This window comes from Perissodus microlepis, chromosome 7, assembly GCF_051167445.1.
Source record: "Perissodus microlepis isolate ML-2025 ecotype Zambia chromosome 7, ASM5116744v1, whole genome shotgun sequence".
Classification (NCBI taxonomy): Eukaryota; Metazoa; Chordata; class Actinopteri; order Cichliformes; family Cichlidae; genus Perissodus; species Perissodus microlepis.
The window spans coordinates 54,502,592-54,528,169 of NC_140467.1; the positions used below are offsets into that span (position 1 = coordinate 54,502,592).

At 38.5% G+C, this 25,578-nt stretch overlaps 1 protein-coding gene across 1 annotated transcript in view; it reads left to right on the forward strand.

The window, feature by feature from the left end:
• The first annotated feature begins 234 nt into the window (after positions 1-234).
• The window catches only part of ythdc2 (YTH domain containing 2), a 46,787-nt gene continuing 21,443 nt past the window's right edge, over positions 235-25,578 (forward strand). Inside the window, 16 exon segments of the mRNA XM_084936030.1 lie at positions 235-411; positions 2,207-2,372; positions 2,550-2,640; positions 4,120-4,316; positions 4,897-5,099; positions 5,551-5,717; positions 7,515-7,617; positions 9,421-9,577; positions 10,583-10,690; positions 10,786-10,916; positions 17,751-17,886; positions 18,084-18,210; positions 18,515-18,580; positions 23,196-23,371; positions 24,403-24,499; positions 24,886-24,973. Of these exon segments, the coding sequence (XP_084792156.1) occupies positions 2,213-2,372; positions 2,550-2,640; positions 4,120-4,316; positions 4,897-5,099; positions 5,551-5,717; positions 7,515-7,617; positions 9,421-9,577; positions 10,583-10,690; positions 10,786-10,916; positions 17,751-17,886; positions 18,084-18,210; positions 18,515-18,580; positions 23,196-23,371; positions 24,403-24,499; positions 24,886-24,973 (2,007 nt within the window). The 5' untranslated portion in view covers positions 235-411; positions 2,207-2,212.

Sequence of the window (25,578 nt, forward strand, 5' to 3'; positions counted from 1 at the left end):
TGTTTCTTTGATTTATAGATTCATTAAAGCAATTTGCACTTCTTTCATACATTTATCTATCTATAAAGCACGCAAGAGAAATAGCTTGAAGGTAACATCAGAAAAATTTCTTGGTGAAAAATGCACATCTATGTAACATATACATAACACCTATATTCTTGAAACAAACGGTTTACTTGAATTTTCAGCCTTCGGAGCCATGTTCCAGTCCAGTAGGCGGCGGTAATGCTAATAAACTCAAAAGAAGAAGAAGAAGACACAAAAACACGGGTTTAAATGGATCAGATTAGCGGTGGTCTAAGGTTTACATAAAAAGGAAACTCAATTCAGCTTTGGCGTCTTGCGTATTCATGTGAATCATCCTACTATGTGAATTGTTGAGAGTACAGTCGAACGTCTTCACTAATCAAGGTACGATATAATTTCTAAATTCGTTTTCTGTCAGGTTTGGACCTACAGTCAGCTACATTTCATGACGATATTCCTTTCCTCTTAGCTAAATTATTTCTGTGTTTGGCCACCAGAACAATGAAACACTTAAGCCACTTGTTAAGAGGGCTCTTTAAAGCAAACGTAGCTAACCGACAGACTGTTTTGTCTAAAGTTGTAAGATGCTTCTCGCCGAGAACTGCACCTGTTTCGTAGTTATATAGCATGCTAGTAATGTAGTGGTAAACTTTATGCTAGAAGTTATTAAACGGCGTACACAAGTTGCACTCTTTGGATAACTTTTCAAAAATAAATCAAAAGTAGATTAGTATTGATGTCCCAACTTCACAGTTTTTATGCTTTTTGGTGATGTTTTGGCAGCATGTCAACGTGTCCAAAGGTTTCAAGTCGCAGCTGTGATATAAGTAGAAAGCAAGAGTAAAAGTCGTCTAAAATGTATTCCAACTTCTGGTCAAAACAGGTATAATCTTAGCCTACCAACACTGTGATCCGCAAGCACTACCCTATGCCGAGAACTGTAGTTCTGTAGTTCTCTCGGTTATGATTGAAAATGTTTAAACTCATTAGTTGTGGATGCTACCTTTACGGTTTTGTAATTGGCGGGAAAGAAAATTGTTCGAAAACGACGTTCTATCTCCAAAGAAGAGTTTCTCGAAGCATGACTGTGAGTGGCTGAAACAGACCAAACCATAACTAGGTAGGGCTGGCGCCACTCGGGAAACACAAGGGATCATGTATCTGGTTAAAGTTTGAAGGTTCATCTACGCCAAAGTACAGATCAGGATGAATTATTTCCATAAGGTCCAATACAATCGTACTGCAGTTCCACTCACCACAAAAATCATCTGTTGGTTATATTGCCATTTGACTTTTTTCTGATACTGATACTCACAACAGCGCGCGCATAAACTTAAGAAATCCAGCAGCATAACTGAACCGATGAAAAATGAATCGTGTCTTTATTTTGAACAAAATAATAGTATGATGGTGCATTATGTTGAGTAGGCAAAGCTTTTGTAAAGCTGTGACGATCACCAGTTAACATGGGTGTGTTTCATAAATCAGTAACAGGTATTATACAGCTCACAGAGGGAGCAAGATGTGGCTGACCTGTGGACTCGTGGGAAAAACGTGTGCTTGCGATTTATGTCACATAAATGCATATATATGAAACTTTGGACTCTATTGATTTTTATTTCATTCATTTTAGTCATGTTTTGTATTTGTTAGTAAATTAACAGCTAGCTTAATGTACTTAACACCTTATCTTTTCTGATATCTTTCCTTTTTGAAGCACCCAATAACAATACCACCTCACACAGCTAGATGGAAATACAATAAACAAATGAATCAATAACATAGTGGTGAGTTGACATTGATTGATTTAAGTGGCTTAAAAGACAGTAGAACATTTTGAATCACACATTCAAAAAAAATTAACTACAATATTTGATTTTTAAAAATTCTTTTTAGCTAGAGCATCGCTAGTGCATTCAGACATTCCTCTACCATTGAATTAGGCAAGATTGTCTGAAGTTTCTTGCTTACTTAGCTTCAGCTGTTGTCATGCCAGTGGTTGTGGGGACGCTGAAAAGAGTCACAGTCTCAGGGGGAAAAAAATAACATTCAGGAGATATGCAAGTCTATAGATTCTCTTTTTATGTTGGTTTTTTTAAGAGGTTAACAACAAATAAGCTGCAGGAAATGATGCATGCATGTATGTTTTCACAACACTTTTTCTGTTGTTTTCTTGCAGTGCAATATGTCAAAAATTGGTGCAGCTACACAAAAAACATCCATGAACCATAATGCACCACAACATGGTTCCAGTGCCAGCAACTTTAAAGAAATTCATATTGATGAAGAAGTCAAGATAGCAGTGACCTTGGCTTTTGAGAGGTTTCAGTACAGTGACCAGAAAGGTATAAGCTGTTTTTATTGGTCTATATAAGAAAATGAAAAACATTCATTCTTATAGTATCTGACATCATTTTGCCAGTGTCATATTCATTACATCTCCCAGAATGAGCAGAAAGTAATTATGGTTGTCACTCAAAAATTTGCTACTATTTATTATTTTTCTTTCCCTGACTAAACAGAGACGGAATTTCCGTCCTCCTTGACCAGTACAGAGAGGGCTTTCATTCATCGAATGGCCCAATCTCTGGGTTACATTTCTAAGAGCAAAGGGTAAGTTCTTCCTCCAGGATTGTTGCCCATCAGTATCTCAGTCATTACACCTTGTGCTAAATGTAAGTAATTAGCACTGAAAATGAGCTGAGTAATTTAAAAATGAATGTACCCTCTTTCTTAAAAGGGAGACAGAGCATTAATCTGCAGTAAAGTTGGTTTGTAGTTTTGATTTAAGTGATTTTAATGGTGACTTTGCAATTGCATATAATGTCTATAGCCATACCTTATTGCTGATCTGGACTTCCTTAATAAAAAGAAATATAATAATTAGGAATTATTAGTGTTAGGGTGAATACATAGATGCCAGTGGTCATTACAAATTGTGCTGTTTGTGTTTTCTCCTGCAACTTTGCGCTTGGCATCTCTGAGGTCAGTTTACCTCAGAGATGCCAAAAGTTGACAAAAGCCTTCTTTTCAGAAACACCTATGCATGCTTGAATAACTGCTCTGCTTCCTATTCAGCACTTACACAAGGATTAATTAAAGTTATCTAATTTAATTCCAGTTACAGGAGTACAGACATAGTCCATTGTAATTATATCAGTAAATAGCTTTTGATCACACCTTGTAGATTTTGCATTTGTAGAGACACTGAATTATAATCAATTTGCAAATTTGTGTTTAAGTATAATCACAATGTGATATGAACAGGGTTTGAATATTTAAAAAGAACATTTCATCAAAGATTTCAATTAATCCTTGAAACCTTTTTATGTGATTTACTGCAAGACTAGTAAAGTAGTATTGGTTAAATTTTAACAAATGTTAATTATTCTAGATTATTTAAGGAACTATTAAATTCTCTGAGGCGATTGAGATGCTAGCATTTAAAGATTATACATTTTATCTAAAATTAATTAAGCCACATTCATTAGAGGTAACTAAACAGGTATGTGCAACTAAGTTACACATATCACCACCATACCTCTCGTCAGACTTGTCAGATCTTACTGTCAGCTGGTAAACTGGTGGGTAATTAAAAGAAGTAATTTAATTATATTGAATAACCAATTTGGATTCACAAAAAACAAAACAAAACTTGACAGCAGTGTAACAAGAAATACAAGACGTTTCTGTCTGTGAGTCCCCCTTAATACAAGGAACAGTGTCTTGTTTTTCACAGTCCTGCAATTCAGTTTTTGCAGCATGACCAGTTCCTGGCACACATTTATTAAATTACGCTTTTTATATCATTTCTGTGCTTAACAGCTCTCTTTCCAGTTCCTTCAAAATCCTCGTTTATCACCCATGCCTCACTTTACTGCTACACGCAAAGGGAAGGTCATTAGTGAACCTAACAACAGGGGTTTCAAATACATCACTTCTTCACTGAAGACCAACCACACATCCCCACAAGCTAGACTGGGACTGAGGAGCTGTCAAGCCTAACTTACAATTACAGAAACCCCCAGAGCAATAGACCAAAACAAGTTTTAATAAGTATGGTAATGGAAGAACGTTTTCCTTGTCTTTCAGAAAGGGACCAAATCGCTTTGTCACCATCAGGAAGAAGAATGAAACGGATAATCCTCAGCCAACCATACCCATGACACTCTCCCAGAATACCTTATATTTCATCCGCAGTCTGCTACAGAGGTTTCCCGTCAGCAAGAAGGAACGCATAGATATACAACCCAATGAAAAAAGTGGCATATCTGTGCCTGCAGAACCTGGTGACTGTCATTGTGTGTGCATAAAATACAGCTGTGTTTTACTGATGACTGCTAATATTCTCTATGAACTGGAGAGAAAACAACAAAAAAGGACCAAACTGATGTTAAAGCAAAATGTTGACTCTTAGCTTACTGGGCTGCACGGGGAGAACATTGGTAGATATACATTGGCTGTAACTTTATGTCTTAAAATATAAAGTTACAAAGTCACAGACAGAAATAAAGTCAACTTTGCTTATTATTCCAGTTTGGACATTTCAAAATAAAGACCTAAATTGCTTTAAAGACTGTGCACACTTTCAGCTGTCTTTTTTTTTTTTTTTTTTTTTTGAGAGTGTGTGTGTGTTTCCAAGCCTGACGGCACTAGTCATATGGGCTTGAAACGCAGGGGCTAACCCAAGCGTATTTTTTTTGATGTGGACCAAATCTCCCATATTGTGCTTCTGTAACAGTAATTGTAAAATAATAACAAACACACACACAAAGTGAAACAGAAATATCTTTTGACACCTTTCATCTTTGGATATAGCTCAGTCAGCAGCTGCATTGTTCTTAGCCTGTCTTTGTTGTGTCCTTTCAGACAACAGTTATGACAAGAACAGAGCGAGCGGACGTTTAAACAATGGGATTCCTATGGTTCCTCGGAGGAGAAGTCCATCAGAGCTGGACAGTTTTCGATGCTCCCTGCCTGTGCATGAACACCAGGAGGAGATCATCCAAATTATCAAAAAAAACAGGGTCGTGCTCGTGTTGGGAGAGACTGGCTCTGGAAAAACAACACAGGTGTGTCTGTGGACAAATAGATATTCCAACACTCGGTTCTGACATCTTAGTCATGTTTGCTTTCTACATTTTTTTATTTATTAAAATGTTTATCCTAAGATACAAACTGAAAACGTAGACAACGCACCAGTAGCCTCTGGCTGTAATTGCTCTTAGGATGTGGAGGTTACTTGGTAACCTTACCTCCGGTACCTCTGCTTATAACAAGTAAAATATTTAGATACTCAACCTGTACCTATATGTTATGTTAATATTATAATATGTTAATAATATCAAAAGAATATCTTTTATAAAATGGGTTTCTTTTCAAAAGTATAGTTGATAAAATGTTTAATGCATGTTTTAAAAAAATAAAGTTATAATTAAATCATATATTGTGTCTGGGAAAAATTTACTGTGTTGGGGTTTTCCATTTTCAATGTGGTTATACATATTGATATATTTTATCCAGATCCCACAGTTCCTTCTGGATGACTGCAGCAAGAAAGGAGAGTCCTGCAGGATCTTCTGCACTCAGCCCAGGCGCCTGGCTGCCATTGCTGTGGCTGATAGAGTGGCAGCTGAGAGGGGGGAAGGTGTGGGCCAGACTGTCGGCTATCACATCAGACTTGAGAGCAGGTAGATAAGACCAAAGCGAAAAATGACCAAATTATATTTAGGTTTCAGTTAAGCAAAGGACTTGTAACATGTTCACAGTACACATGCAACTGTAAATAATTTTTAAACTGATAAAATAATCAGAGTTAAACCTAAAAAAAATTCATATCCAAAAAAACCATTAGAGGCAAAACCGAAATATAAAAGCAGACCTGTCCCTTTGTAAATAATGTGCCGTGGATATAAAGCAACAGTATAGTTGAATTTAATTTTATTTATATAGGGCCAGTTCACAACAGCAGTCACCTCAAGGCACTTTATATTGTAAGGTAAAGATCCTACAATGTTAGAAAGAACATCCAACAATTAGATAATCCCATAGAAAAAAGCATTCTGTGACAGAACCAGGCTCAGGGAGGAGCAGCCATTTGCTGTGATGGTGAGGGGAATGGGAAGAGAGCAGAGAAAGACAGGAGAAAAGGCAAACGATAAGAGAAAGAGCCTAATATAGTCTAGTATAATGCTAGTGATTAAATACAGTAGTGGTGTATAAACACACAGATAGTTTAAAAAAAAAAAAAAAAAAAAAAAGATGAGCAAAGAAGAAACGCTCAGTGCATCATGGGAAGCCTTCCAGCAGCCTAACACTATGACAGCCATAACTATAACCTTTATCAAAAAGGAAAATGTTAAGCCTAATCTTAAAATTAGATAAAGTTTCTCTCTCCCAAATCTGATTTGGGAGCTGATTCCATAGTAAATGGGCCTTATAGCTAAAGGCTCTGCCTTTCATTCTGCTTTTGAAAACCCTTGCATCAGGGTTGTCCTCCTCATCCCTGTGTTATTGTGGAACAGTGAGGCTTGGCTCTTGGAAAGTTTGAGCATTGTGCTCATAGTGTTGAGACATCCTGTTGTGCCAGTTACGCACGTCTTCTGATATCTTCCCCTGTCATTGTAAATAAATGCACGCTCCAGTTAGCTACTGTCATGCACAGACACAAAATAAGTCATGCTTACTGGTGTTAAAATTAGCTTAATTTACAGTAAATGGCCTGGCACCACATTGAAACACAAAAACCTTAGTAACTCAGGTTTGTTTGTTTCAGTGCGGAATAGACGAGATGAGCTTAATGGTGCACACTGAGAGATTTCTAACATGTTGTAATCAGCCAGTGTTTATAAAATAGAGTTTTCGTTTTATTGCAATTCCTTTCCTGTCTGCTTGAGAGTGTTTGCTGTAAGGAAGCTCCTAGCGATTAATTTCTCAGTTGACTAAACTAGCAAAAAAGAAAATTTGACTGAACAGTCTAAAACTAAGAAACACTCAGATATCACGTTAAATTTGAACTGTTTAATGGACAATGTCAATGTTATGAACACAGCCCTACTCTAAACTGATTGACTGAACTCCTCATCCTGTCACTAGGGGATCCGTGATCTCATTCTTTTGCCTTTTAAAGATCTCAAATTAACAGTGTTTTTATTCCCAAATAATTATAAAACCAATCTGGCTTCAATGCAAGTCTAATAGCAAACATTTTCATCCTGATATTGCAGTCGCCTGCATTGAGGTCCTCTCAGCTTGTTTTACAAGTGTGAACTTTCAGCTGAAGCATTGACAGTACCGACATGTAAGTGATGTCAGAAGCATGACAGAGCCAATGAAAAACCTGAGCTTTTTAAATACGAAATTCATTTTAAAATACATGCTTCGCACTTTTTGAAGAGTGATTTATGTTTAACTTGTCCTCCATGCTTACTGGAAGTTACATGTTTCTTAAAATGGAATTATAAATATGAATACTTTGCATTTCTCAGGGTATCTCCCAAGACATTGCTGACTTTTTGCACCAGTGGAGTACTCCTCAGAACACTGATGACTGGAGATGCAAGCCTGACAACTGTCACACACGTCATTGTGGTGGGTATCAGGATTATACAAGCAGACGGCATATAGTCTTAAAAAAATTTTCATCTACATTATATTGCCTAAAGTATTCACACATTATTCACTCATACAAATAATCGAGGTCAGCTTTTCCAATCACTTCCAGGGCCACTTGTGTAAATCAAGGTAACATCAAGCACCTAGGCACGCAGACTGCTTCTGCAAATGTGTGAAAGAATGGGTCTCTCTCAGGAGCTCAGTGATAATAGCATAATACCGTGATAGGAAGCCATCTATTAAACTGTTAGTGATATTAAAACAAAGTGAAAGCAATTAGGAGTTTAGGATGCCATGTAAAATCACAGAGCAGTGTACCTAGTGAGTAGGGATGGGTACCGGTATCCGGTGCCATTAAGGCACCGGTTCTGACATAAACAGTAGTAACCAGACCAAAAAGCACCGCACATTTCGGTGCTTTATTTCGGTGCTTTATTTCGGTGCTTTATTTCGGTGCTTTTTTTCCCCCTGAGATGTCATACACTTTGGATTCTAGCCAATCATTTTACCTTTGCAAGCGTAGTAGGCGGGCACAGGTGCGTACGTTCTTTTAGAGCAGAGCTACAGATTAAAAATGCCCAAGGCGAAGCGGTCAAAAGTCTGGCTGTACTTCACAGCAAAAGATGCAAACTCAGCAGCCTGCAACAAGTGCTTTAAGGTGATACTGTGCAAAGGAGGTAACACCTCGAATCTGATGAAACGCCTGGCGACGTATAGCATTTTCTTAAAAGCCGAGAAATGCACCGTATTTGTTAGCTTGCTGCGAACCACACACCGAGCACATCTACTGCGGGTGTGGTGCCTGTTATCGGACGCGGAGTTAGCAACATCCCCCAAGAACCCGAGGAGTAGAGTCCTGGCCCCTAGCCCTGCCAGTGTAGCAGAAATGATGATGGATGATGATGGCAGCAGCAGCCGTTCTTCTCTGAGGGAGTGGCTTAATGTTGTTCGTGTGTAATTTACATTGAGTAGGCTAATCACGTTATTACATTAATGCATGTAAGGTGAACTAGCAAACACAGTCGTAGTTACATGCGGCTGTCTTCTTGTTTGATGTCAGATACTCCCTTCACCCTGGCCAAAAAGGCTAAAATGACAAAAGAAAAAGTGGGAAACAGCTAAACATGAGAGGTTTTTGGACAAAGTTGTTTTGTTTTTTTTTCAATTGATTAAGCACTGCTTCCAGCCAAGAGTGATACCATATATGCCCTATGGCTGCAGAAAAGGCTAAGATTGTTATCTTTTCACAAAAAAACAGCTAAACATAAGAGGTTTTTGGACAAATTGTGTGTTCTCCATTCTTTAAGCACCGGTTCGAGCACCGTTTAAGCACTGGCACCATTTCAGAAGTACCGGTTTGGTATTGGTATCGGATAAAACCTAAACGATACCCATCCCTACTAGTGAGGTTCTATTGCAGAGTCCATAGCTACAGACCTCCAAATTCCACATAACCTTCAGATTAGCTCAAGAATAGGACATAGAGAGGTTCATGGAATGGGTTTCCATGGCCAAGCAGCGGCATCCAAGTTGGTGCTGACAGTTGCAGTCCAATTGATTTTGATTTTTGGCTATACTTGGTTATGTTTCTGGTATATAAAATAAATAGTAAATAAATGAAAACTGTCCTAGTGGAATGTAGTGTTTTTGCTGCCTTCTTTGCTTTTTCAAGAAGTTGCCTCTTCTCACATAGTAGGCAAGATGTAGTACAACATGTCACAGAAAGCAACATTAAACCAATGGAGATTGTTAAAAGAAAATAAAACTGACTCTCAACAGGATGAGGTGCATGAGCGTGATGGTCTGACTGACTTCCTCCTCACGAAGATGCGGGATGTGCTTCAGAAGATTCCCACAATAAAACTGATCCTCTCTAGTGCAGCTCTGGATATAGACCTGTTCCGTCAATACTTTGGCTCCTGCCCAGTTATTCACCGTAAGTCTACAAACCTGTCTACAAAGTGTTAGTGAAATCACAATTAATACCAGCTGGTGATGCTTTAGCACTTTGCTTACTTTATTAGTTAGCTTTGATTTTACTACAATGAGAGTAAATGCTTTACAATAAGAGCAAAATCTGGGATGATGGCGACAAGTAGAGGTTAAAAAAAAAACCCTGTGTAAAAAAAAAAAAAAAAAAAAAAAAAAAAAAAAAAATAATAATAATAATAATAATAATAATCTTGTAATTATGAGATAAGTCATAATAATGATCTAAAGTCATAAGTATAGCAAGCTTGCTCATTATGACAGCTCCTTTCTTTTTTTTTTTTTGTACTAGTGGAAACAAGGTTTCATAGTCTGAGTCACAGCTGAACAACTAAGATAATAGATTAAAGATCGCGGTTTAGAGCAAGGTCCTGAAACACTTACAAATAATGAAATGACCACTATTTTCACCAATGGAGCAACATTTATATATACTTGATATAGTATAAATATTTTCGTTATATAAACAAAGAAACACATGGCAAAAGCTTCTATTTTAACAGTAGCCATTGCCCAAAATATAGTCCATAATTATTTGAATAATGATACTTCTTTTTGTAATTTTGCAGCTCTACAGTCAACAGTGGATTTAAATCAATCCAGATGAAATTAAAATGCAAAATTAATTTCAAATTATATTCATTTGTAATTTGAGCAAAGTTACATGGAAGGAAATTTATTCATGTCGATGTTGAACATAAATCTGTACAGCAGCTATAGATCACATTAAGGCATTTATTTTTAATACAGATAAGATAAATGGACATGCTTTCATGGATTCCCTTCAGGAACAGTTAATTTCCATATTCAAAAATAAGTTCATATGTTTGGGAAATAAAAAAATGAGTGTGCTTCTCCAAGGTTTGTGGATTGTCTATGTGTTGAAAAGTCATGTTTTCATTTTATTTGATATAACTTGAGGGGTTCAAAAATGTTCCTTTTTTTCCTGTAGTCAAAGGAAGACACTTTGAGGTGAAGGAGTTCTTTCTAGAGGATATTCTGAGGCTGACAGGTTTCACCAGAAAGGACATGAGGAAATACAAGGAAGAGACAGAAAAAAGTATGACTGCACAAACAAACAAACAAACAAACAAACACAGCGTTTGTTTGGTCTTGTCTTAATCTCTTTTGTGTATCACACATTCTGGTTCTCAGAGGACAGAGAACAGAAATATTTAACAGAGTGGTGTCAAGCAGTACAGACCAGTTCTGTTGGGCAGAAACAGAGCACCCATGCCACAGGCTTCCTCCCTGACAGTGACTGTGGGACTAGCGGCTTTAAGCAGGTAAACCACCACCACCAAAATACACCATGTTCTCTGTTACACCTAGAATAATAAAAATATTATTTTTGTGTTTTCTGCAGAGAAAAGTTACATGTACAAACTAAGAAGAGGGATAGGGCTGTTAGACAGGGTTGTCTAATGTTTTCAATTACCCTCGCCAATGTTGGAGCCCTTTACTGACCATTTAGACTGATATCTGAAGTTGACTTTTGTTTTGATTTCTGCTTACTTCTTGACGTTTTCTAACAGCATCTTAAACTATTGTAATTCTAGTGCATTAACAAAAGACACAGATGGACTGAAAGCCAATGTTCGTTGCAGGGCTCGCAAAATTGCTAGCACGACGTCCCGGGGCTAGCAATTTTTCCAGTCGGGCTACCAAAATCTATCTCTGCCCTGCCCGTCGGGCTATCATAGGAAGGAAAAATATATGTCAATGCTTTTGCATTCTTTCGAAAATGTAGCTGGGTAATTATGTCATTGGCATTGATGAGCCACTGTCAATATGTGACATATTGAAATCGTGTTTGAATTTGCGCTTGTTTTTTGCTTTCACTGTCACTTTGCGATCGCGTGAACGGTGTGTAGAGAGCAGCAGCACTGATTGGTGAGTGACGATTAATTGCGCACCAATTCTTCTGACATCGTCTTATCACTCATTAGCTTACTATTCAAACATGACAAGTGAAATCTCTCGCAGCAAGCTTAAACATGTGAGAGGTTGATCGCGCAGAGAATCGCTGACCGTTATGTAAGTGCGTGTGTAAAAGCAGCAAGATTTAAGCTGGTATTTTAGTTCTGCTCAGCCAAATAAGACAGGTCAGGATGAAGAAGGGACAGCCAAAGAAAAGCCGATCACAAAACGGAAAAGTTATGACAAATCAGACAATGAGGCAAAAAAAAAGCGCAGCCTTTTTGGTTTCATGGACAAAAGAATTTCTGTGGCTGGAATATGACGAGCTAAATAACATGATGTTCTCCCAGATGTGTTGTGAGTTTCATTCGATTTCTGAGTCGACAAGCGCCTTTGTTACTGGGACCAGTCATTTTAAGAAAGACCCCATGAGAACCCATGAGAAATGCAAGAAATGCATTATTGCCCAGTCTGCAATATCTTTCCCAAAACAAGCACCAATTGCAAAAACATACTAAAAATGAACCTGAAAAATCTGTTTAGAACAGCGTACTATGTTGCAAAGAGTGAACTACCTTTGGCCAAATTTAGCCGTCTTTGCAAACTTCAAAAAGCAAATGGCCTAGATCCTTGGTTCCACTTGCCTCTTACCAGTGACTCCAGTGGAAATTTCAGATTCAGGATCTGACACAGACTGATTCATGTTCTACACAGTTCTTACAAGTTCATAGAAATTTCTGTTCAATGAGAACCAAGTATTTGAGTTGATGATTGTAATTTTTATACAGTTGTTGTGATTTGTATTTTAACAATTTTTTGATTAATTTTTGTTTCCGTTACAATATTGTAACGGAAACAAAAACATAAAAAAAAATGCTCTCTTTTTTATTTGGGCTACTTAAATTTATTTTGGGGTACCAAAAACTGAATTGTGCCGGCTCAAAGGGCTACCAGAGATTTTGAAATTTTGCGAGCCTTGCGTTGTGTAGAAGTTTCATGCATTTCACTGATTCGACAGTTTTGAAAAGTGTTACAATAAATTTATAATGAGCATATATTCAAGAAAGATTGTATTAAATTAATATTGGCAGGTTGTAACATTAGATGTTGTTTTTAGTTAAATATAGGGTTTAGGTGTTTTGTAAATTATATTATGTTATGTTAAGCATGTATGTCCCATCATGCTTTAAACAAGCTATAGTTCAGCCTCTTCTTAAAAAACGTAACCTGGACCCAACTTTTCTGTCCAATTACAGGCCAATCTCAAAGCTTCCTTTTCTCTCTAAAGTTTTGGAGAAAGTGGTCTACTTACAGTTGCAGGCCCACCTTGATTTTAACAAGATCTCTGAAAAATTTCAATCTGGTTTTAAATCACATATCACTGACACAGCACTTAAGGATTTTTAATGATATTCTTTTAACTCTGGACTCTGGCAGCCCTGCTGCCTTTTATTGTTGGACCTGTCAGCAGCTTTTGACACGGTCGACCATGACATCCTGTTATCACGACTAGAATTTCATACTGGCCTAAAACGATGACAACATCAAACAGTGGATGTCGTTAAATTTTCTAAAGATAAATGAAAATAAAACTGAAGTTGTCATTTTCGGCAACTTTATCAATAATCACATCGATAGCACTCTGGGCCCCCTTTCCTCCTACTGTAAAACACATGTAGAAAACCTCTGTGTCTACCTGGGTGGTTCTTTTAAATTGAATACGCAGGTGAGTGCAGTAGTCCAGTCCTGCTTCTTTCAGTTAAGACAGCTAGCCAAGGTAAAGCCATACCTTCCGACTAACGTCTTTGAACGTGTCATTCACCTTTTCCTTACTTGTAGATTGGACTACTGCAATTCAATGTATTTTGGCCTCGACTAGGCCTCCATTCATCGTCTTCAGACGATCCAAAATGCAGCTACTCGCCTGCTAACTGTTACCAAACAGAGAGAGCATATAACCCCAGTTTTATCTTCTCTACACTGGCTTCCTGTCTCCTAGAGGATCCAATTTAAACTTTTACTTTTTGTTTTTAAGTCACTTAACACCCAAGCCCCTTCTTACCTGTCTGAGCTCCTTTCTGTTTATGCTCCAGGAAAAACCATGAGGTCTAGCTCAAAATTAATGATGTCCATCCCACGGACTAATCTCAAATCTTGTGGCGATAGAGCCTTCTCTGTGGCAGGTCCCAGACTTTGGAATAGTCTAAATATTAGATATGCACAAACACTTGATCAATTTAAATCACTACTAAAGACACATTTTTATGCCCTGGCTTTTAACACACTATGACCCGAGCATTTTGGTCTCATTTCAGTAGTCTTAGTTATTGTTTTAATTCTCTTATTGTCCTATCATTGTTTTATATTATTATTATTGTTGTTTTACATTGTTTCTTTTTAATGGCATTTTTTTTTATTGTTAAGCACTTTGTGCAGCATGATCTGTCTGGAAATGTGCTATATAAATAAATTTGACCTTGACCTTATATGGGTTGTGTAGGCAACCTTTTTGATGATGAGTGCCATCTAAAATTTCCTCAAAAGTCAATGTGCCATATAATTGCATTAGCAATAAATTTAATAACGCTCTATATTAACAGTTACACACTATATAGAACAACTTTATAGAATTATATTTGTTCGCAGATGTTGGCAGCTATCAGCGAATAGTTATCATCTATTTTGAAACCAAAAAAAAGACACTTTTTATCCATAACAAGAACTCCGTAACAGCAAATGAACTGTACAACAGAAAATGCAAATGCTATTTATGATCTTATTAACCCCGATTCTTTTGTCCCCGTGATAGAACAGAGAAAACCAACTCATAGTGTGTTAAAACATTTATATTTCTTTTTATTCAATCATCTTCCGGAAGAGAGAGACCCCTGCACAGCCCAAACGCCAGTTGCAGGATCTCTAACATTTTTAGCTCAACATGTGTCTTATATGGTGTTATTTCTGTACTTCAGACGTCACACACAGTTTCATTACAAGCGAAACTCTTTATTAATATGCCTGTGCACTAAAACTTCCTGTGCAGCTTGCAATAACTTCCCCTTTCTAAGGTCTGTTGCCAGGGCAACCTGTCTGAACTTAGTTTCACTGTCTGTTGCTCATAGTTCTGCAAAAACCTGCAGTCAGCCTGTGACCTTGTCTCAAAGCTGGCCTTCTTTTATACATAAAACAATCTAATGAGCAGATACGCATTAAAAATATCTCTCTATTTCTTAAGTCTCCTCACAACAATGATAAGAAAAATAAACTGGGCCAATATGGCATGTTTGTTAATACAGAGATACAATACATGTTAATGTGATCTCCCACTCAGAGACACAGGTCTCCGAGTGTCCAGCGTTCAGAAGGCTACCTGAGGACACTCATATGCTCTACATGTCTGTTCACACAGACATGTAGAGCCAAATGCTGTCAATAAGGCCTCTGCAGTGTTCTGAAGACAGTTAAACTTGTCAGGTTGTGATGTCCAGCAGGTGAAAATGCAAGCTCCATGAACACGCACAGCTGTGGATTCCAGCTGCGTCTGTAGTTGCGTCTGCAAACTTTGACCCCCATAGAGTCGAGCTTTTCAGTTCAATCAGCTGCATTTCGATGTCCTCTGTGTCCAGGCAGTTAATGCGAGACAAACCCAGCTTCTCATTAAACCTGGTTTGATTAGAAAAGAAAACATTGGTCCATACACCTGAAAGTCCCGAAAACACATTGTGAATTCTGTCTCGAGTCTATGGGTGTATCCGAGTATTTACGTGGTGCTGATGCTCCTGAAGCATTTGAAGTGTTGGAATGTGGAAATTTCAACATTGCTTGAAAAAACTGCCAGCTAGCAACGTCCCTCTCACCGGTAGGCTAAGTTATTTTTAGCCAATAACAAGTTGAATCTGGTAGTTGGGTTGTTAGCTAAGATACTGTCATTAAGAACAGCACAACTAATGTGTCTATGCGAGCTAATTTGCGATGTCCACCGCTGGCCCAGCCATTTATTTTTTTTAATGCACCATCTCAGATTAATTCACTGCGTGTCGTGCCCAGGGCTGGACTGGGACAAAAAAATCGGCCCGGGCATTTTGACTAGAGACCGGCCCACCAGGTATAGGAAGAACCATAAAGTCTTTGAATGAAAACAAACGCTGTTGTGACAGTGATGTACACTGTCTTGATGGTATATGTATAATTTCTATACATTTTACATCAGATAAAAACTTTGATCGTAAGATTCAGATAATTATTTAATAAAAGCTAGACATTTTAAAAGAGAATAAGAAAGAAAAGTATTTCTTTGTGCCCGCCTTTCCCTGTTAATGCCCTACCTGCCCCCTGGCAAAACTTTGCTTGACCTGCCCCTGCACAGTTACCAGCTGTCAGCTACTTAGAAAAGGATCCTGGTGTTACTTGTCTCTCAGAAACAGTTCATAACTTCCCTTAAACTCATTCATGTAACCTAAAAGGTAAACCTGTTTCTCCATCACCTGTTCAGCTCTGATGATTCAGTAAGGACATCTCTTGGTTTCATCTTCATGTTTCCCTCTCACCACATATCCAAACCGATATCATGACCAGCAGCTTTTACAGCTGTGGCTCCAGCAAACATCGGCTGATACTAGAAATTAATATTAAATAAATTCTAACAACAGCCAATCAAGCTTAAGCATGCTGCTGTTGTTTAGAGCGACATCTGCTGGTTTCCTCTTTCTGGCGCAAAGTGGGAGATGAACAAACAAGAGAGACAGAACTTGCGACAGAAAAGCCGATCAGCTGATCATTGATCAGTTTCATGATTGAAGTAGCAACAGGAGAGGGAGGGGGAGAGAATGAGAGAAGAAAAGGCAACTGTGCAGCAAACACAAAATAACTCCAGTTTTGTGTCTTTTTCCATTCTAGCTGAAGTACGGGACAAACTGCGTTCCTTCTCAGCTCAATACGAAACGCGTAATATTTTCTCTGAATGAGGGACGATTCCATTTTTTACGGGACGGTTGGCAACTCTACTAACTAACCTTATGAATAAAATAAAGTTCACTATCATCATAGCACCCACCCAGCTGTATAGAAACTCTGTCATGCTAGCTAGTACGCAGTACAAGTTATTGTAACTGACTGTGAAAAGTCAGCACAACGAAAATAAACTACACCTAAACTTGGTTTATATCTGACCCAGATAGACTGCAGGTCATAACTTCTTACCTGGAAAAAAATAAATAAATCATCGGCCCATAAAAACGAAAAATCACCATCGGCCATGGCTAGTCTAGCTATGGTCGTGCCATCAGTTAATCCTTGCCCAGGGTTGCCGACCCCTGGTATAGACACACATCAGAACAATATTATAGTTCCATATTTACATTGCTCGTACTTTGGTTTGCTACTATGAGAAAGTAGCTTTTAAATAATACTGACCGCCAAGAGTGCATTTTGACATTTGTAAAACTGTTAAATAAAATCCCATCTCATACTTTATGACTCTACCTAAAATGAGCTTATAAAGATGAATAATTACTGCTGTGGTGAGGATGATATTTTGAGTTGGAGCTGAGCAGATCAGAGTGAGGGAGTATGTGACCAAACCCATAGGGAAGTGGGTGGTTGCTGGCTGTTCTGAGGAGCAGTGCTGAACTGACCTGAGAGTCCAGAGTGTGGAGAACTAATCCAAGCCAATAAAAATCCAGAGCACAGCAGCCAATTGGGTGTCAGGCCTGAGCAGGAGAGCCTAGGAGATGAAGCTGCAGAGCGGTGGCTGAATGAGAGGCTGCAGGTTTAGTGATTGGACGCAGATGTGACTTGAAAAAGCATGTGGAGAGACTTGACATTTGTACCAGTAAACAAGAGCACACAGGCTTGTGTTCCGTGGACTTTCTTTTAAAACGATATTAACATGTTTATTATCCTGAATGAATCTAATACGTGCCCGTTTCTTAGCAGAGGTGGAGCATGAGTTAATTCTATAGAGCAAGTTACAGTTTGGATGCCTTTATACTTATTTCCATAGCAATTTGAAGAATTATGAAGCATTTTATGGTTACATTTTGTCATATAGAAATCTTGACACCCTTGAACCAGATAATGGAAATGGGTGTAAACACAAAAACACAAACTTTGATTTTTGGCAACATATAAACAGACGTCTGTTTATATGTCAGCAAATTGTTTTATCCAGACAAGTTATGCTTTATATTGTTTTGTTACAGAATGAGAAGGACACTGAACAGATGGAACCATGGCTGAGGAGGGAGATGGACTCATGCATTTCTAGCATTTTCCTAAATGAGGACCAAGATTCTTTTATTCAGCTCTTCAATCTGATACTCAGTGAAAGTGTTAATGGTATGAATCTGATGGGTTATCTTAAGTGTTGTTGTTAACAAAATAACATTTAACACTAACAGTGTTAAGTTGATGTAAAGCTGGAGATACTATCATAAAACTACAAAAAAAATAATGATGAGAAATAGTTTTATTTACATTACATGATATTCCAGTTCAGTTTGATTTGGATTAATTCCCCAAATCTTTTTATGTAGTGGACTACATGCACAGTGAAACAGGGACCACACCACTGATGGCAGCAGCAGGTCGAGGATTTATTACACAGCTGGAGCAACTCCTCAGTCTGGGTGCTGACATTAAGATCAAGGCATCCAATGGATGGTAAGAAAACACACAGTCACAATCCGGTTTATTAATCGAAAGTGACCATTCTGTGATTCACAGCCCTGTTGTTTGGTTTTCTTTCATCATCCATAGAAATAGACAAGGCATATCTTATAATTTATTAAAGTATGTAGTAGTAGTTATTAAGTAATGTAATCTTTAACAGTAACTACAGTTTACTACAGTCTTCCTGTAAAAAAATAAAGAAAGAAATCAAAATAAATAAAATAATCAAAAATGTAGTTGCATAAACTGCAAAATTTCATACACGTGACTCTGATTTTTATTATTCTGTTTTCAGGACTGCCTTAGACTTTGCCGAGCACTTCCAGCAGACTGATACTGTGGATCTATTGAAATCATCCATGTGAGTGTTTTTTGAAATGCGTGTCCTTTGGAAAGTATTCAGACATGTACACATGTTAATGTCTTATAGTTGTAATTCTAAATGAGTTTTTCCCTTTTACATATGGCATCTGTTGGTCATAGCTATGTACAGTTATGGTCAAAAGTTTACATACACTTGTAAAGAACATAATATTACGGCTCTCTTGAGTTTCCCATTATTTAGAATAGAATAGAATAGAATAGAATTCAACTTTATTGTCATTGCACATGCACAGGTACAGGGCAACGAAATGCAGTTTGCATCCATCCAGAAGTGCTTTAGCCATGACATAGATGTATTACAATATATATTAGCAATAATATAGATATGTAAGTATATTACAGAAATGGGTCTATTATGGTATGTTATAATGTACACGGTATGAAGTATGTTATGAATATTCTATAACTATAAGTATGTACAGGCTGTAGTGAGTACAAGCTATGTACAGGCTATGAACAGGATATAAATATGAAATAAAAAACTATACAGAAATCTGAGATATACAGTTATACAGAAATGTGAACTATGCAAGTTATAAACAGTTGTAGGGTTAAAAATTATCGTATGCACAGAATGATTATTTACACAGAACTATACAGTAGTGCAGTTAAGATAAGTGAGATATGTGGATAATTTCTACAGAGGCTATATAAAGTGCTAGTGGTTGTGAGTGGTGGTTCAGTCCATGTTATTATTGTGTGTTTGAGGGTACAGTTGTCCATTGTGTGTGTGTGTAGGTGGTTGTGGGTGTGTGTATGTTCAGTCCATGAGTTTAACGTGGGTCAGATGTCAGGAGGCAGAGTTCAGGAGTCTGACAGCTGTGGGGAAGAAGCTGTTCCGGTACCTGGTGGTCTTAGTCCGGAGGCTCCTGTAGCGCCTCCCAGAGGGCAGGAGGGTGAAGAGTCCATGTGATGGGTGACTGGGGTCTTTGATGATTTTCCCAGCCCTTTTCAGACACCGCTTCCTGTAGATGTCCTTTATGGCAGGAAGTGGTGCTCCGGCGATGCGCTGGGCAGTTTTCACGACCCTCTGCAACGCCTTCCAGTCCAAGGCAGAGCAGTTCTCGCACCAGACTGTTATACAGTTGGTCAGGATGCTCTCGATGGTGCGGCGATAGAAGTTCACTAGGATGTCTGAGGACAGGTGGTTCTTCCTCAGAGTCCTCAAGAAGAAGAGGCGCTGGTGAGCCTTCTTTACCAGCTTGGAGCAGTTGGTCGTCCAGATGAGATCTTCGGAGATGTGGACTCCCAGGAACTTGAAGCTGCTCACACACTCCACAGCCGTCCCCTTAATGTGGATGGGTGGATGTGGGTGAGCATTCCTCCTGTAGTCCACGATGAGCTCCTTAGTCTTCTCGGTGTTAAGCAGCAGGTTGTTTCTGTCGCACCACTCAGCCAGACGATCCACCTCCTCCCTGTAGGCGGCCTCATCGTTGTCACTGATGAGGCCAATCACCGTGGTGTCATTTGCAAACTTAATGATGGTGTTGGAACCATCAGCAGGTCTGCAGTCGTGGGTGAAGAGGGAGTAGAGGAAGGGGCTCATCACACAGCCTTATTTCTACAACTCTGATTTTCCTCTGATAGAGTACATGGAACAGATACTTCTTTGTCACAAAAAACATTCATGAAATTTGGTTCTTTTATGACTACAGGGAGTGCAGAATTATTAGGCAAATGAGTATTTTGTCCACATCATCCTCTTCATGCATGTTGTCTTACTCCAAGCTGTATAGGCTTGAAAGCCTACTACCAATTAAGCATATTAGGTGATGTGCATCTCTGTAATGAGAAGGGGTGTGGTCTAATGACATCAACACCCTATATCAGGTGTGCATAATTATTAGGCAACGTCCTTTCCTTTGGCAAAATGGGTCAAAAGAAGGACTTGACAGGCTCAGAAAAGTCAAAAATAGTGAGATATCTTGCAGAGGGATGCAGCAGTCTCAAAATTGCAAAGCTTCTGAAGCGTGATCATCGAACAATCAAGCGTTTCATTCAAAATAGTCAACAGGGTCGCAAGAAGCGTGTGGAAAAACCAAGGCGCAAAATAACTGCCCATGAACTGAGAAAAGTCAAGCGTGCAGCTGCCAAGATGCCACTTGCCACCAGTTTGGCCATATTTCAGAGCTGCAACATCACTGGAGTGCCCAAAAGCACAAGGTGTGCAATACTCAGAGACATGGCCAAGGTAAGAAAGGCTGAAAGACGACCACCACTGAACAAGACACACAAGCTGAAACGTCAAGACTGGGCCAAGAAATATCTCAAGACTGATTTTTCTAAGGTTTTATGGACTGCTGAAATGAGAGTGAGTCTTGATGGGCCAGATGGATGGGCCTGTGGCTGGATTGGTAAAGGGCAGAGAGCTCCAGTCCGACTCAGACACCAGCAAGGTGGAGGTGGAGTACTGGTTTGGCCTGGTATCATCAAAGATGAGCTTGTGGGGCCTTTTCGGGTTGAGGATGGAGTCAAGCTCAACTCCCAGTCCTACTGCCAGTTTCTGGAAGACACCTTCTTCAAGCAGTGGTACAGGAAGAAGTCTGCATCCTTCAAGAAAAACATGATTTTCATGCAGGACAATGCTCCATTACACGCGTCCAAGTACTCCACAGCGTGGCTGGCAAGAAAGGGTATAAAAGAAGAAAAACTAATGACATGGCCTCCTTGTTCACCTGATCTGAACCCCATTGAGAACCTGTGGTCCATCATCAAATGTGAGATTTACAAGGAGGGAAAACAGTACACCTCTCTGAACAGTGTCTGGGAGGCTGTGGTTGCTGCTGCACGCAATGTTGATGGTGAACAGATCAAAACACTGACAGAATCCATGGATGGCAGGCTTTTGAGTGTCCTTGCAAAGAAAGGTGGCTATATTGGTCGCTGATTTGTTTTTGTTTTGTTTTTGAATGTCAGAAATGTATATTTGTGAATGTAGAGATGTTATATTGGTTTCACTGGTAAAAATAAGTAATTGAAATGGGTATATATTTGTTTTTTGTTGAGTTGCCTAATAATTATGCACAGTAATAGTCACCTGCACACACAGATATCCCCCTAAAATAGCTAAAACTAAAAACAAACTAAAAACTACTTCCAAAAACATTCAGCTTTGATATTAATGAGTTTTTTGGGTTCATTGAGAACATGGTTGTTGTTCAATAATAAAATTATTCCTCAAAAATACAACTTGCCTAATAATTCTGCACTCCCTGTATATTATGGGTTAACAGAAAAAAAAGTGATCACATCTGCTGGGTCAAAAATATACATACAGCAGTGCTAATATTTGGTTACATGTCCCTTAGCCATTTTCACTTCAATTAGCCGCTTTTGGTAGCCATCCACAAGCTTCTGGCAAGCTTCTGATTGAATCTTTGACCACTCCTTTTGACAGAATTGGTGCAGTTCAGTTAAATTTGATGGCTTTCTGACATGGACTTGTTTCTTCAGCATTGTCCACATGTTTTCAATGGGGTTTAAGTCAGGACTTTGGGAAGGCCATTCTAAAACCCTTATTCTAGCCTGATTTAGCCATTCCTTTACCACTTTTGATGTGTGTTTGGGGTCATTGTCCTGTTTATTTATTTCTAGTTTTTGGATCGGAATAAACAGATTTGACCAATCAGAGCACTGCATTTTGCAATAAGTGCACTCGTAACTCAAAACACACACTGGTACTGAATATATAATGATATGGAAATAGTAAAATAATGGACACACAGATAGACACTACTCCAGGTAAATCTCTACCTACTCAGATGTGGTCCCCACTCTGGCAACACAAACTCAAACTCCCCCATTGAAGTGTGGGAATTCCAAAAAGTTGATTCTGTTCATCTGGACGTAGCGTGATTCTTGATCAGTAATATGCAAATGGTCATGACAATTTGCGTATTAATGAAAGAAACTGACCTCACAGCCCATTTTTCGTTAGTGGTGCCAGTGGGGGGGCTATAGCTCAGGAGGTAGAGCAGGTCATCTACTGATCGTAAGGTTTGTGGTTCAATCCCTGGCTCCCCCTAGTCTGCATGCGAAGTATCCTTGGGCAAGATATTAACCCCAAGTTCCTCTCCAATCCATCAGAGCATGAATGTGTCTGAATTGTAGTTAGCACTTCAAAGCATAGAAACAGTGCTTGGGTGTGATTGGGTGAATGTGGTATGTTGTATAGAGTGCTTTGAGTACTCCAGGAGAGTAGAAAAGCATTATATAAGAATCAGTCCATTTACCATTTAGTGTCAGTCATTATGCAAATGTACTATTTATGAGGTTAGGGGAAACCTGCAGTCAGCTGAGACTGAGTAAGTCACTTGGATGGGTCACTCTATGTCCAGATGAACAGAATCAACATTTTGGGATTTTCTTACGTGGCTGATTGAGCATGCATCATGAAGTGTGGGAAGTGTCAGTTTCTGATTATAATTTTTTGAAATTTAATAAATACCAGATACATAAATTAAAAGCTTTTTAGTTGTTCAGATGTTAATTTTATTCATTGTAATTTATGTTTACAACACTTGAGTCTTGTGAAAAACTTTAAGGTTTATGAATTCTTTGTGAAGCAACTGAATATTTTTGTTACTGTGCAGTCCTTTGGGAGAGGTGAGCAACCTCAATGAGTCAGCTCTGGTGCAGTGTGACCCTGAGATGAGCTTAGAAGACCAAGAACTTCTCAGGCTGTACCATCATAGCTTTGACGATCAGTGGGTAGACCTGGAGCTCATCATGAATCTGCTGCACAACATCTGCTCCAATACCAGTGATGGTAAGTATCAGGACGATAAAGCCACCCCTTATATATTTACTTTGGGAGACAGACTCTATTTTGTCCTTTTAAAGGGGTTTTGAGCAATAATTCTCCAGACTTTCTGAAGGTCTTTTTTTTCTGTGGACATTGTCTGCTTTTACATTGATTTTAAGTTCACTCATGGCACCTGATGATTTTCAAAGGAAGGTTTTTTGTTTGTCAAGCCATTTAATACTGAACTGTGAACCATTTAATCATAAAAAGGCACATAACACATACTGCAAGAATTTGGCAAAGAACCAATTTTAAATTCTATCCTTAGGTGCTATGTTACTGTCAGCCATGATTTGTTTCCATTTCTTGATATGAGGAAAATGTCAAATGTAAGACACAAAAATAGCATTTTTTTGAATCAACAAAGTTATTTCCAAAGCGCTATTAGCCAAAAATATGGCACATCTCTGCTTAGTGTGCAGGCTGTTCTTAAGGAAAACTAGACAAGTGGCAGGCCTAGCAAAACTGTCTGCAGCAGATGAATAGTATCTGAAAGAGATGTCCTTAAGAAATAGGAAAACATTTAGCAAAGACCTGACACAGGAGCTGAATTCAAGGAGCTCTTGAATTCATGTACTGTTCACTGACACCTCATCAAAAAGGGTCTTAATGAAAGGGTGGCTGCCAAGACGCCATCCTTAAGGAAGGAAAACTGGGAGAAAAGCCTGAGGTAACCAGCATATAGATGGAAACGTAAGTGACAGCCACATGGACCTGAAGAGTACCCCTTGTACAAAGTAAACAAATTTTGGGTGCTAGCCAGTGCAATACTCTTAAGTCTGGTTACAACAGGCTCTGCTGTAACATGAAACAGCATAGAAAGCAATGGGAAATCTGGTAGCACATGAATATCAACATAAAATGCAGATTGGTGTGAACCTGTGATTTATAGCAGTGTCTTAATCTTTTCTAATTCACAATGCCCTTACTTATTTTAGTATATCTAACAGATATCACCAGCTGTGCTAGAAAGTGAGCCTTTTTTTGGTCTTTAGGTGCCATCCTAATTTTTCTTCCTGGATATGATGAAATAGTGGAACTCAGGGACCGCATCCTCCATGATGATAAGAGATTCTCTGGCCAAAGTGAAAGGTAAAATGGTTTCTGTTGGGATACAGTTCAAAATGTCAATAAAAACACAATCCAATGATTCTGGTATTATGTTAAGCCCAAAGTTGAAATGAGTTTTTTTGTCTTTGTTTTATATAATAATATATTCGATATACCAGTAAAACATTTCAGAAAAGTTGGGGCATGTATCAGGTCACGTTGGAGCACCTTTTTCTAAAAGTCTGTAAGCATTTGGGAATGTAACCACATGGTCAATTTAGTTGCTGATAGGAAATTATGTAATGTAATGTAATGTAAATATGTCCTTAATTTTCATTGCTTAGCTTGTTTCATTATTAAGTTGTGCTGAGAAGACAAAAGCTTGCAGCAAAGTGCATGCTTTCTGATAGAGGTGTGTTGTTTCTTAGGTACCATGTGTTTACTCTACATTCAGACATGCAGACTCAGGATCAGAAAAAAGCCTTAAAGACCTCTCCTCCTGGTGTCAGGAAGATAGTGAGTCACTGGTGTTTCAGATGATGTATAATGGTGTATTGTGTGTTTGTGTGTGCATGTGTATGCGTATCTTTGTGGGGACCAAAAATTTGGTCCAGACTTAATTTGGAGTTAATTCAAATGGTTTAGCAGAACTGAACCACCGTATTTCCCGGACTACAAAGCACACCTGAATATTAGCCACACAAGCTAAAATCAGGGGAAAATCCTGTTTTGTACATACATTAGCCGCACCTGACTAAAAGCCGCAGGTGTTTCAATGTTGACTTATCATATGTAAGCGAATATGCACAAAGGGAATTGTCAGGAAAGAGATGGCTGTTTGGAGACATTAATATTTTATTAATATTTTGAAAAACAAGTTACGGGTACATATTTGCATAACTTTTTAGGGTATATGTACAAGTACCAGTAATTACAAGTACGAAACATGTACTGTGCTTCATAAATGAGTAACAAATGTAGTACATAACAATAACCTACAGCACACCAGAAAAATTGATTCGGACTATCTTTTAGGCTCAGGTGCAGTGACACGGCTTTAACAAGAAGAAAAGTCAGTCATTCACCACCATCTTTCTCTTCTTCCTGCGCACTAAAACCAC